This window comes from Scardinius erythrophthalmus (assembly GCF_964197995.2).
Source record: "Scardinius erythrophthalmus genome assembly, chromosome: 15".
In the NCBI taxonomy this organism is placed as follows: domain Eukaryota; kingdom Metazoa; phylum Chordata; class Actinopteri; order Cypriniformes; family Leuciscidae; genus Scardinius; species Scardinius erythrophthalmus.
Window position 1 is genome coordinate 32,555,522 of NC_138235.1, and position 14,581 is coordinate 32,570,102.

At 37.3% G+C, this 14,581-nt stretch overlaps 2 protein-coding genes across 4 annotated transcripts in view; both read left to right on the forward strand.

Moving 5' to 3' along the window:
• hoxc10a (homeobox C10a) overlaps positions 1 to 14,134 on the forward strand; it is a 61,457-nt gene extending 47,323 nt beyond the window's left edge. Inside the window, exon 4 of one of the 2 annotated variants that reach the window (XM_081387165.1) lies at positions 13,996 to 14,134. The gene's annotated coding sequence lies outside the window, so the exon portion shown is untranslated. Of the gene's footprint in view, positions 1 to 13,638; positions 13,763 to 13,995 lie in introns of those variants that run through there. The other variant, XM_081387166.1, reaches the window with a different exon arrangement.
• The window catches only part of LOC308703552 (homeobox protein Hox-C4a), a 15,712-nt gene extending 1,439 nt beyond the window's left edge, over positions 1 to 14,273 (forward strand). The window contains exons 1-3 of one of the 2 annotated variants that reach the window (XM_081387168.1): positions 1 to 155; positions 682 to 1,036; positions 13,996 to 14,273. The exon at positions 1 to 155 is cut by the window's left edge and continues 1,439 nt beyond it. In XM_081387168.1, the coding sequence (XP_081243294.1) occupies positions 1 to 155; positions 682 to 1,036; positions 13,996 to 14,143 (658 nt within the window). In that variant the 3' untranslated portion in view covers positions 14,144 to 14,273. Of the gene's footprint in view, positions 156 to 681; positions 1,037 to 13,638; positions 13,752 to 13,995 lie in introns of those variants that run through there. The other variant, XM_081387169.1, reaches the window with a different exon arrangement.
• The last annotated feature ends 308 nt before the right edge of the window (positions 14,274 to 14,581 follow it).

Genomic DNA, 14,581 nt, shown 5'->3' on the forward strand with positions numbered 1-14,581 from the left:
CTCATGTGAGCCCCCACCGTTACCCCTGTCTCCTGCCACCCCTCCGGCTGCATCCTCCGCCTGCAATCAAGCCACCCCGGAGCATCCCAACAGCTCAGCCTCTGCCAAACAACCCGTTGTGTACCCATGGATGAAGAAAATTCACGTCAGCACCGGTAGGCAACTTGAGTGTATTTCTCTTAAGCACTATAAAGCTCGCCCCTCATCCTAACTCTCTCTCTCCGTCTGCCTCACTCCTTTTTACACTCATCCCCTGGCCAGCCTCTGCTACGATAGGATAGAAGCCTTTGAAATGGCACAATTGAGGCGGATTTACGACTAGGCATTGGTAATTACACCCACCATAAATTTTATAGCCGAGGTATACTCTGGGCAGTCGTATCACCATGTGGCTTCTCTTGTTATGAGTGTGCGAGAGAGTGAGGGAGATCTGGGACCAGAGGAAAAACTAAGCTTTATAATGTTGCATTAATAATTCAGTGCTGAGTCCAATGTGATTTTAGCCTTATTATAGAAAGCTAACTTTAAGATGTTTTATCCATCCCACCCTCATTTCCTCTGTCGCCACCATTTCTCAATGAAAGACACGCTTGTTTACCCTATCCTTCCCTCGCTGCTTCTTTTCTTTTCTACTCTTTTTCTATTCTATTCTTTCTTTCCCTTTGCTTCTCCTCTTTCCAGTGAACCCTAATTACAATGGAGCGGAACCCAAGCGGTCTAGAACTGCTTACACTCGCCAGCAAGTCTTAGAATTGGAGAAGGAATTCCACTATAATCGGTACTTAACACGGCGAAGACGTATCGAGATTGCTCATTCCTTGGTCCTCTCGGAGAGGCAAATCAAAATTTGGTTTCAGAACCGCAGGATGAAGTGGAAAAAAGACCATAGGCTGCCAAACACCAAAGTCAGATCCTCGTCCTCCACGGGCATTTCCTCCGGGTCCAACACAAGCTCGGCGGCGGCAGCTTCCACCACTAACACCATATCAGCCTCCGAGGACCTCTCCGGACCCGAGCGTGCCGAGGATATTACAAGGTTATAAGAGAACTATTTCGAGGAGAGAAGAGAAGGGAAGATCAAATGACTGATTATTTATAAAATATAATATATTTTGTTTTCGTAGGTATCTTGTGCGTAAAGGGGGTTCCTTTAAGTCCACAGTTATATAAAATGCATGTTATATAGCATGGATTATTGCGAATACCTATGGATTATTTTTTACGAGAAACAGGGTTTAATTTATCTAAAAACTGAATCAATATGATGTTTGTTTGTTTTTCTTATTTTCTTTTCTTTCTTTTTAAGAGAAATGTTTTGGGCGAAGCAGGTTATGGACATTTTATTCAAATGTTATTTGTGGGCCTTTCTTTTGCCCAGCTGCCAAGGTGAAGTGCACAACGAATCTATTTATTTCTCACTTGAGAGAGCTGGTACGTTTTTTTTGTACTGTAAATGAAAAACACTATCGTGGGTATCGATAGGAAAAGATATCTTAAACGTCTTTGTTTTCTTTTAAAGTAAATCATGCTGTGGGTTATCTGTCGTATGGAAAGGTTAAGATTTTAAATTATCATTTAGTTTTGTTGTGATGGCGTTGTGTTTAGGCTATTTACAGCAGATTGTTGTGAGATGCAATAAAACCAGTTTAGTGTATTTGTGCTAATTATATTGGTCAATAAAACGTAAGTGTCTATTAGTTTTACCTAGACTTGCGTGGCTGACTTTTATTAATATGCAACGTAGATTAAATTTCCGCGCATAAATAGCGAAAAGTTTTATTTATATTTTTTTAACAGGGGATGCAAACTTTCATGGAAGTCAAATGTAGGCCCAAAGGGAAAATCGTGTTTTCAGTGCATTTAAAAATACACCATGGTGTCGAATGGGTTTCCAGCATTCTTTATTGCAGGAAATTAATTAGCCATTTTATTTCTGCCATGCCTTCTCTCATATTTGAGGGGTGAGGGTTGTGTAGGGGTTAGTTTGAGTTCTGTACACATCACTTGCTCACCTCTTCGATGAACGAGGCACATAACTCGGGCCTTTTCAGAAGGGACCTTATCGCTCCTCATTCCAGAAGATTCATTACTGTTTTCAACATGGCTGAAAATGTCTCTGAAAATCAATTCCAGTATTCAAAAATGTCCAGCACTGCTTATGTTTCTTTCCGCTATATTAATTTCAAGCTGGCAAGCAAATTCAACCAATTCGTTTTATTTTAGGTAAACTAACAGTAAAAAAAATTGGATGATATTCAGAACGTGAAAATAGGTCGAAAGTGTTATGGTCTATATTTTTTTATGTTAGTTTAGCTGAGTTTAAATCAAATCTAATTTGCATTCGTTATTATTTAAAATAAATGCTAATTAATTTTGATATATTCAGATGCAATAGAGAATGAGATGAATCAGCTTTACTAAACACATTGCAAAAATACGTGTTATGGGATAAATGTGTAAAAAGGCAAATGTAAAGAGACAAAGGCTGTGAAATCGGTTATGTCCATATTATTATTTTATTTTTTTAAATGTAATGAAGCAATTTGCATGTGGTGAAATATAACCTTAGTACCTCTGTTTTTGAAAGTTCTGATTCAAGCCACTCCTCTTTGTGTGCCATATTGTTATTTTTAAAAAGTGGCGCTAGATCCTGTTCGAAGCAACGTCATCGCACAGAGGACCAAAATCTGCACGCTGTGGGCTTGCCATTTACAATGCGGCATAGAACGCTCCCGCGTGCAAATTGCTTTTAATTCTATTATGACGTTTTTGTATTTTTTCAAATGCACAAGAATATATTAAATTTTAAACATTAAACACTTAGCGTGTCTATTGAAATAAACTCTCAAAAATAACGTACAGAAAATAAGGAATGTGTTTGATTAATTGTAAATCGGCATGACTTGAATGAAGATTACACAACGGCTCGCTAAGTGGGGGGCTGAGAAGCACAAAGGAGTGAGCCATTTTAGACCATCAATCAAGTCCGGCAGCAATAGTCAATTGTACTTCTAATGTATTAAGTTGTACAGGCACTAAATAGTGCACAATAGCGTCACTGCAAAATATGTTTCAGCGGATAGTTTGTCCAAACCTAAATGGGAAAAAGGCACTGGCCATCGTCTCAGTCTGGCCGTGACTTTGGAAGTCACTTGAAAAGAGTAGGTGCAGAACTGCATTCAGAGACCATTCCTATGAGAGAAATGAATGTGCACGCCTAAATTGTAGCATCCCGGCAGCCTCTTTCGATATGCTGTCGCCTCCATGTCGCGAGGCTGAAAAGATACTTTATTGAAGTTTTTGGCAACTAAGAAAAGTCGAGTTCAATTTGCGGACACATTTTCTGTCCCATTAGTTTCATTTCAGCCGGGTCGACCGACCTCTTCCACCCCTTGACCCCACTGGCTCTCTCAACGTGTACCTTCTGTGTGCACCCTCACAGGCTTCCTGGGGTTCCACCGGTGCTCTTGCTTTCATTGTGGGTTTTTGGTTATATTGATGTGGCAATAGAAGAAGGACATCTGAATGTGTTTCTCCTTTGTTGCTTTGCACCATATGACCTACGAGATCGGTGAACGGCTCTTCTGTAGCGTGCGACCTTGTAACTTTTTCTTTTTCGAACTTATAGTGTAGTGATCGAATTCATACGACCTCACTCGTACGATTTTTGCTAAATCGTACATATTTTACAAGTCTCCCAATTCGTATGAATTCGCACGAATGACCTGCCCCCGCCCCTAAACCTACCCATCACGTGGGTTTAGACTAATCGTACGAATTCGGCTACTAATCGTACGAATTCGTACGAATTAGCCACCTTTTAATCACTCGTACGAATTGGTCGTGAGATAGCGTTGTGCTGGTCCGTAATGTTTACCTAAATGGGGGAAAAACTTTTTTTGTTCTGAACAGTTCAGACAACATGAAATCAATATCTCGGAAAAGTGCTTGAAATAGCTTTTTTATTGACTGTTAACTTAATTGCAGGTTTTGTGATATCCAAACTGATGACAACTTTTAAAATACAAAACAAACCTGTTTCATGAGACAAACAGCCTTTTCTCAGAGGGGAGCGCTATACTCCTGACGGACTGACTTTGCTGCTTGGATGTCTGACATTAAACGGAAGATGTAAAGCAGTTTTTCTGTAACTAAAATGCACGATAAAAGAAAAGGAGAACAAATGTCACGTCTGACTTATGTTGTACTAAACTATAAACAAACAAACAAACAAACAAACAGTTTGTATTGTTCAGGAGACACGTAGCCTACTAGGAAATCATTGCACGTGACTTCTTGCCAGCCAATATCACAAATTCTGCATGTAGGCTATAAATATAGCTATACTTACAGTCCTGTCAAAAGAGAAACCTACATTTGCACCTCTTTATAATCTGACACTTAAAATTACTGACCCTACTAACTATTATCGGTGCAACCGAATGAGGTTGATTCAGTCGTATTAAATATTATTATTATTTTTACTTAAATTAAACCATTCAGTTAACCATTAGATTAATTAATTAGATTAACTGAAACAAAACTTTGACGAGCGTTGGATATAGAGAAACATTTATAATTTTATCTTTTAGGTTAATCATTTTTAATGTAGGCTATTGATGAAAAAGGTATCTTCAGACAAACTACAGTGTTCTGTGTATTTTACTTGCTGATAATAAGATCTCTAATTAGGTGACAAGTGAAAATAATCACAAACATGCTAACTTTTCTAAACAGTTAGAAAAGTTGTTGAGACAGTATTATAATAGACATATTTTCCCACAATATTCGTCATTTAAGGAATGCATCGATAGTTGTAACAACAGTAGGCTTTCTGCAATGGCTCATAATTGATCCCAATAACTTAATTTATGCAGGATGAACAACACGGCGCCAGCATATGCACTAAGCCCTGTTTTCCAATAGTTTAAATCACTCTCTAAAGATCGTCTTAGCTTATGTCGTAGCCTACATTATTTAATGATGGTTTGTACCTTTCCCAAACCAGCACAGAGGTCGTTTGTTATAAAATAATTTAAATACAGCGTTAAATTACAAATTTACGATGTGACAATAGGCCTACTGCAAAAAAGAAAGGAAAAACTTATAGCTGTCCTATAGCTGTTGTAAGTTACGAAAAAATACTGAATTTATTATTAAAACATGCTTGTAAATAAAATTATTTAATATTTATAGGGAAATTATTTATTATGTTTACACACACACACACACAGACACATACATACATACATACATACATACATACATACATACATACATACATACATACATACATACATACATGCTATTAAGTAAATAATTCAGTTATAATTGTAAGTATAGTATAATTAAATTAATGTGAGCCTTGTACCAGATGCGAGTGGATAAACTATTAAACTATATTTGTTAACTATAAAAATCATACAAAGGTTGGACAGCCACGGCCTCATCCGCACTGATGTGAACAGTACCGTATAGGGAGGTGGGCATTTCTTTATGCGTACATAAATCAAAAAGATGATTGAGGGTTTTGCCCTGCAATACTAGTAGTGCCACACTGCACAAAAACTGTTGTGTTTAGGCTTTTGAACCTACCCTTGTTGGAAGAAGAGGAGGGAGAGACAAGCAGGAAGAGCACGAAGATCATCACTTCTCTGCAGAAACGCGCTTTTACCAAGCGCGTTATCAGGAATAGCTTCAATAGCCTGTGTAATATTATAATTTGTCGTCTATAGACCGATATAATTAGGTTTAGGCCTATGCAACGGGAGGAATTCTCTTCTGAATAGTAGTTACAATTGTTCATGCCTTTAATATTGTTTTATATTGACTGAAGTGTTTGCAGTTGCACAGTAATGCACATTATTTTACTGTGTCAGTAGTTTTTCCTGTAAACTACGGAATGGGAGTTTTATTTATTACCTTGCATGTTCTACGAGTGGTTTTAAGTTCTCGTTAATATAATAACTTTTTACGCATCAAGGTAACGAAGCTTTCGGGGAACAGACTTTATTTTTAAAGTAGTACTTGCATTGCACGTCAGATCTGCTTTTGAGCAACCGCCCAGAAACAACTCCTCAGAAAGTGAAGAATAACACTTTGCGTGTGGAGAATACTGAACCTGACACTGACCCGTTGTAAAGCATACAGGGTCCACCATGTTAATTACTCCACGAGACATAAAACTGTTATGAGAACAGATGATTGTTTCTGTCATAAAGACGTTAGAGACTAGTAATTGCGCAATGACAGGTCATCTGTTGGCCCTGTCGTTGCATGTATGTAGCTTAGTTTTACAACGCAACATTGTTGAGCAAGTTTTGACTTGCTTATTCGTTATTGTTATTTTCATAATCATGGGGCTTTTCTGGTACAACATTTCTTAATATATCGCAGGGAAGTATGATCAGCCACAGTTATTTTTTATATTTTTAATTTATTTTAATAAATTAACAACAGGGACATTTAATCATTAACAATAATAAATTATCACTATAAGATCTACCCATGTTCTGTGAAGTACTGAATGCATTGTCATTTTGCCTTTTTATCCTAAACTGCATTTTTGTAAGATAAGTGTCTTCTCAAATCAATTAAGTTCTTAATAGGTTCTTAGCATTTTTACGAGGTCCTGAGTATAAACTCTGTGGTGAACGTCGCAAAAAGCATCAGAGTTGAATCGGGGGTCACCATGTTATTTTCCAGAAATGTGTCAGTTCTTCTGAATATCCGCTCGACACATAAAATACATAATACAGAAGTTTTTCCATAAGATAAACGTCCTATATGTGAGAGTCCAACGCGTCTAACCATGCCTTTGACTTTTGCGCTTTTCATATTTTATTTCCCGCATTTTATGCAAAACTAAGAGCGTGAGCGAAGAAGAATGTCTGCATTGCGCTCAACATATCTCCATAATCTTTGTTCTGATGTCTTGCCCCTTAACCTTTACACTCAATATGACCCCAAATGCTATGCCTAATGGCCACCCAAACTAAAGCAGCTTGAGAGAGGGGACACAAAAAAAAAATTGTTTTAAGAACAGATACTTACCACAAACCAAAAATAGGCCTATATATATAAGGTAAACAAATAATTGTCAAAGTCTATACTTCACGCCGGGGCAAAATCTACATTACCTGGTTTTATTCAAGTAAAACATATTTAATATGTCTGAATGAACCTAAAAAAAACACTTTGAAAGTCATATTACTCTTATGAGCATAGGAAGAAATAGCATTGCCAAGTAACTGCCAATGTTTACTTTTTAAAGTGTTGGCTATATTATTAGTAAGAAAGATTTCGGCCATTTCATCCACAAATCATCCAACAATCAAGACATGTTTGTGCACTCAAAAAACAAATATTTGCCTCAAAAACAATATAATTTCAACAGTTTCTCTCCTAATGCAGTCACACTAGATATTCATGAGAAAGCCCAAGACATTTGAGTGACCATGTGCTAAATGAGAACACGCCTTAACTCCAGATTAAGTGTCAAACAAACAATCATAAGCGGTAAATGAAGAAACCCCTTTAATGATAAACGTCTTGGGGGCGTTTTGGGATTTCCCAAAAGCAACATACGCCTGAGTAGATCTTACGAATCATTTTAGAATTACAGGCTGTTTGTTTCCCCATAGCATTATAAATCGTAGCATGGAAGTCGTCGTAGGAATCGGATCGTTAAAAGGCATGCAGTCACCTGCAGGACAGCCGAAAAAGTACAGCTTGATAGAGTTCTGCTAGCTTCACCAACAGATATATTGTGACTTCCATATATGAGGACACGAATAGTATATTTTATTTATTTTTCTTTAATAATATTCTCAAATTCGTAGAATAGTTATATATTTTTTTTCCCACAAGAAACAACAGTTTTGAACGGAATCTAATTCAGAAACTGAATTGAGCTGGATAATGGCATTAACTTTTGCAACATTGACACCGTAATAGATCTGAATGAATCAACATTGAACTGATGAACTGTGCAACAATTGACAGTTAAACCAAAACAAATGCAGCATGCACAAAAACCAGCCCGATCTCACGAAAGTGCGTATCTATAGCACAAATCTTATTTCTCGTACCATTTATACGACAAAAATAGTTTTTGCTTGCATATGATACGCAGTTTTCACGTGCATATGATATTGGCGTGTAATGCGCACGCACTCCACACCCCTAATCCTACCCAAGGGGTTTACAGTGCACCATTTGCACGCAAAAACAATTTTTGGCGTAATAAATGGCGCGAGAAATACAATTCGTGTTATAGATGCGCACTTTCATGAGATCGCCTTGCAGCAAACCTAGGTAAATAAATAAGTTTAAAAGGCCACGTTAAACAAATTAACAACTACAGGTGGTAGCCTAATTAAAATTCCGTCGAGTTTTTAACGTCAATATTAAATTCGTTATTTATTAAGTTATTTTCGCACAATTTTCGTGATGGGGAGACAAATTATTGGACGTAGCCTACTGGTGAAAGTTTTGGCGTTAGTTCAACATCTTTGGACCTGACTGCCACTTGAACTGCACACAAGTTCTGCGTAACAGAACTATCTGCTTGCTGTTTGAAAAGAAGCGTTGCTTGACGGTATAAACACACACACACACACACACACACACACACACACACACACACACACACACACACACACACACACACACACACACACAGTGTTTTCATGTTTTATGGAGACTTTCCACAGAATTAATGATTTGTATTCTGTACAAACTGTGTATTCTAGCCCCACATTAACCCTACCACTAAACATGACAGAAAACTTCATGTTTACATCACTTAGTAGGCCTACGATTTATAAGCTGTTTTCCTCATGGGGACCAAAAAAAATGTCTCCACAAGGACAAGGATTTCGGATAGTGTTATCTTTGTGGGGACATTTGGTCCCCATGATGTAGGATTTACCAGGCCACAGACATACCGTACCGTCATTTGAGATCGTTTTAACAGCATGTTGGGAACAGCAGTTGGGAAACCCAACATTTATTTTTTATTTTATTTTTTTATAAATAAATAAATCATGTAATTTCATACTGGATTACTCGGGTAAGATAGATAAATGTCTGATGAAAGAGAAGAGTGATCTTGTGATTTGTTCAAGTTGCCAGGCAACAAGCTACACGAGAGTCGCTCACAGAATAGAAGAACATCCATTATCACTAAAAGTTCTTTATTTTTACCGAGTTACCGATTGAAGCTACAATGCGTAACCTGTTTTTATCGAATTAACCTGTAGTATTTTATCCAGCCTTTGTCAATAAAGTATCGTTACAATGAAGAGTTCAGCGTATAGTGGCACAGGGGGCAGTTTGTTAAGAATGCGAGACTGAGCACGGTGGTAATATGAATGAAGGGTCACCTGTGAACATCTCTGTTTCTCTGTATCAGTCTGCCAGGCTTCCACACATCTCACTAAAGAGAAATGGAGTAATTCATGTAGGCTATAAGAGCCAAAGGACACATAGCCTATGTCAGAGACTGTGCTCGTATTGAACACACAGACGTCATTTCAGGTCCCAAGGCACGTTTGCAACAAGATAGAAGAATCTTCTGTAAAATCCATAATCTCACGTAGCTACGTGCAGAGGAAAGCAGTAGCCTACTTTTAAAGCTCACCCAGTTTGCACATTTTCACAAACAATACATTGTTAAAAAGTTATAAATGCAGTTATAAATTCTGTCATTTCACATTAGTTGACATATCTTTATAGCCTAAAAGAAAGATTCCCTTGCTGCAACTGAGACGTTCCCAGTGTCACGGTATAGATGTAGAATTGTGTATTGAGGCTTTTGTCCAGTCCTCCGGGGTGTCTGCAGTGTGTCTAAACATATGCGGTCACGAGGAGGTCACGAGACGTGCTGCTGCGCCAAAATGATTAATGTCATCTTTTCTATAGAGAAATGGCATTCGTAGATTAACGTTTTCTGTACAACATGGTGAGTGCTTTAAACAGGCATGTACATAGAATATAAATACTAGCAGCCTACTTGAAATCCTATATTAACAGCCTAAATTAAGAAGACTAAACAAAGACACGCTGGTTATTAAAGCAACTTGACAACTTTATCTTTGAAGGAACAAAGATTGAAGTCCAATGACTTTTTAGACAATCATTCATAAGGCGTTTAGATAAAACGTTAGAAAGAAACATGAAATTAGCATTTCAACATGAATGCAAATAAGAAGTTATTGACATAGGTTAGGCTATATAGTAACATTTTATTTATGATTTATTTTTATCTTGAATGCTGAAGCAAAATGTGATGCGAGGAAGTTATGCTATTAGCCTACTCTAAAAGTCACTGTCAACAAGGCAGCTTTAAAGAAATTGTACCTCATATATGAATTGTATTCATTATTTATTTTTCCCATAGTGGACTGAATTCACCTGACATGACAAGTGCACTTTAAAGAACAATGTAAACAGTTATGAATAACAGAATTAACAGAGCAATCGACTCTATCAAGTCGAGCTCATAAGTTTCAGGAGTACTTGAGAGATCTTTCTAAATTTCACTCTTTTTATATAGATTGTGAAGATATAAAACTATCAGAGACAGGCCCATTTGTATGCATAACCGACAACATCCTTTGTTCATCAAAATCCATTCCTAGAATTACTCTCTTATTTGCCCTACCCCTAAAAAAAAAAACACTAGGATAATTCTAGAATTATTATTGAATTAATCCATTGCGCTGTGCAGAAACAATGAAAATATTATGATTTTATGTAATCCAAAAAGTCTACTTGTGGATAGAGTCTACGAAAGAAAGAAAGAAAGAAAGAAAGAAAGAAAGAAAGAAAGAAAGAAAGAAAGAAAGAAAGAAAGAAAGAAAGAAAGAAAGAAAGAAAGAAAGAAAGAAAGAAAAAGAAAGAAAGAAAACGATTTTCACATTCGTTAAAACTCTTTAATCCGCAATAAAAAAAAAAAATTCTCCAAAATGTTGGGTAATGTCCTCACCAATTGGAGTTATGGTAGCAAAAGAGCTCGTTGCCTCATTCCCGTTTTTATCCTCTTTAGAGAGCATATATTTGCATGAAATGGTTAAAGCGATGTTATTATCGATGTTTTATGCATCTGTTTGTGTCAGCAACCACAAGAGCGCAGAAGGTAGGGAGGAATTATAAAAGGGTTGACACCCAGAGCGACCGGCGCGCTTTTGTGAGAGAAAGAAAAATGATTTATTGCCAGCAACGTGGTTCAAACAGAGTTCACTGAGAATTGTAGTGTACCGGCGGAGGCGCTGAGTTATGGTCTTGCTGAGCCACTACATCAAAGATTCCTTTTCAGATTTAGTGAATGGACCCAGCGGCATGAGACAAGGGAACAAACTTACTTTAATTAGAAAATTCCCAAGATCACAAGCGACTTTCAAACAATAAGGGAAGAGTTTGAAATATATGAAAGGCACAAGGGGAACCATAAAAACCTGCAGAATAATAATTATAATAAAAAACCCGATAACCGCCTCCTCCACGAACACCGCCACTTCCAAAGAAATATTAATAAAATAGAAAATGCATCGAAATAGTTTAAATAGCATTTATTGAATATCTAATTCATATGGAATGAGTACACTTGCATTCCCTGCACACTCGGGCGCAGTAATATTTCATGTTAATAGCGCTGCAGCTCGGCAGAAGCCGGACTTGTAATATGCATAGTGAATGCTTCTATTTGACATGGCTTGTGACAGCAATTCACTGAACTCAAAATAACAAATCGTTCTCAGAAAAAGATTGATTTTAGCGTCACAACCGGAGATGATAGCCCCTATGGCTCTTTGATTATCTTCTTTAATAAACAGTAGGCCTATATGAATGGTTATGATTCGACTAGTTAAACCATTCGAAATGAGAGACAATGCTTTTAAATTGCTGTCATGCTGCCATTTAAACGTCATTGTTTTAATGCAGTCCAAAGTAATCTTGTACATGTGCTAGGATTGAGATGACCATTATTCAAACACAAACCTGGCCATACTGGCAGGCCTTTCTTGGCGTCTTAGAAACTCATTGAACAGTGTAGGCCTATTATATTAAACATTCCCTGAACAAACAATAAAAAAATAAAAAATCCCTGCAGGAGAAAGAGAGTCGTTGAGGCTATCAGTCTTTGTCTTCGAAATACGCCAGACATGTTATTGACAGTACTGAGTGTCTGAGTAAATACTCAAACAAGACACTGTGGAGAGTAAATGAAAAGGGACTAGTCCTTGGATTTCAGTCCTTGTGCACAATTAATCACTAGTGCGAGACAACCGCTGTCCACATGCAGCTTATGTAAAAGGAAGGGTGATGTCTTTTATGTTCATTTCAGACTGGGTAGGCCCTTACTTAAACGCGACTGCTACCCTAAACCCACACATGGGTATCATATATGCACGTAAAAACTCATTTTCGCATATAAATTGCACGATAAACACAATGCGTGCTATAGTGACTTATTTAGTGTGACCGGGTTGGAAATACAGCGATCTGAGCAGGTTAAGTGCAAAATAGTCAACGTTCTGATGGAACCCTCTTCCATTAGCTTAGGCTATATGACGTCAGAGAGGACAAATACTAATTCTGTTGCGAATGCAAGAGTTTTGTGATCAATTTGTAATTATTTCAAATTACTTTTGAAACTTGTTGGCGCTGGGTAACTTGTTGTTTTTAAAGACTTTCCCATTGCCCTAAAATGTCGTCCTTATACGCCAAATCTGAGCTGTTCCTGCTCTTTGTTTATCAATACATTGTTTTAAATAGTAGGCTACTCAATGCGATTCTTACTACATCAACTTAAAATATTTGTTTGGTTACCCGAACTAGCAAATAATCATCTAAGCGACTCGTTTCTACACTGCCAGTTAATTAAATAAACTAGCATTCCAAAGATTATTATTTTTTTTTGACATGCATTGTCAGTACAGCATTGACAGTCAAAATCCCTTTGTTTGACCACACCCATTGATTCTCTTGATGTCTTTTTCACCAGGTAAAATAAGCAGACATCTCAAAACAATTTTTTTATAATAAAACAAAATGTATAATAAAAACACTATTAGTAGCCTATTCAAAATATCTATTTAACCTGTGTTGCAATTTCACCACACATCAGAAAGGTTGTTTGTTTTTACAAAACATGCCGATGGAGAAAGACAAATAATATATATTACAGAGATATTTTATTCACAAAGAAGCATTGCTGGAACATTTATCTACATGGCTATTTACGACAGATTATAAATATTTTTAAAATATGTTGTTTTTTTATGTTAAGACACGTGGAGCTGTTGTTACTACTGCAACCCGTTACATGAATAATTACTCAACTATAACGGAAACAAGTCGATTATTTTAAATACCTACCACAAGATGATTGAAAAGTAGGCTAAGTCAAGGTTTCAAACACTGTATTAAAAACATTATCACGGAAATGAAGTCTGTATTCTGCTATCCATTGTGGCAAAACTAAAGAGACGCGATCCCAGACGTGCGTGTCTTTTCTCTGTCCAAATGGGTCTCCGACTCCCTCCCACCTCTCAATCACGCTCTCTGAACTCTTGTCAGCACGGGAATAGGGTAATGTATGAGCCCTGCTCATGGCTTTTCGTCTGTCCACAGGATAATGAAAATTGCGAAATAGTTGAAGAATGCGGAGGAACCCGGAATCGTCGTTTGGTTGCTTTCGAGCACTTTACAACTCAAACAGCGAGTGCGCGAGGCTATTGGAGGAGGCCATCACGTGACTACATTGTTTACCCTTGTTGGAAAACAATTAAAGACGCGAGTGAGTGTACTTTTATGTCTTTCCTACACCTTGTGTGATCAATTACTCAACCCGAGTGATCAGGACGGTTAGAGATGCACAAGAATTCGTTTCACGACTTTCACAGTAACAATGCACACTTGAACAAGATGTCTTACAAAAAATCTCATGTTTTTTCTATGGAGCAACATTTCTCCCCTTGTGCTCTACAGGAGAGCAGTTCTGCGTGGAGTCAACATGCTGAAGAAAATTCATCAAAACCTTATGAAGGCCATATTTGGAACTTTGAAAAACTCTCTCATATCCAACATTCCTATTCATCCTCTGCGGATGCCAACTACCCTACGTATGAAAAGATAAACTCCTTGGACCATGCGAATGCTACGGAAAGAGACGAGAGATGCAAGCTGCCAACTTCCTGCTTTCCAAGCAAGAAGTACCTTTGGATGAGAGAGTCACACACACCTATAAACTTCAGCTCCATTAAAGTCATGGAATCAGGTGAGAGAACTCGTTTTTGGAGTAAATGAGGTATATTGATTTGTATTGCTTAGAAACGCGTAATCTAATCAGTCTGTCATATTTTAGTCGATAATGAATAACATCTGTGTCAGATTTGGTTCTATGTAAATTTAATTTGTCACTTAGACACTGATGTCAATGAATGACATCACTGAGAAGTACAGTTATTAATCAATTATTAGTGTTATCCTTCCTCCTTTAATAGAAAATGGGCCCATTATTACAAGCAACATTTCAATCTTGACTAATAAAGATGGTTTTCTTCTAGTACATTAA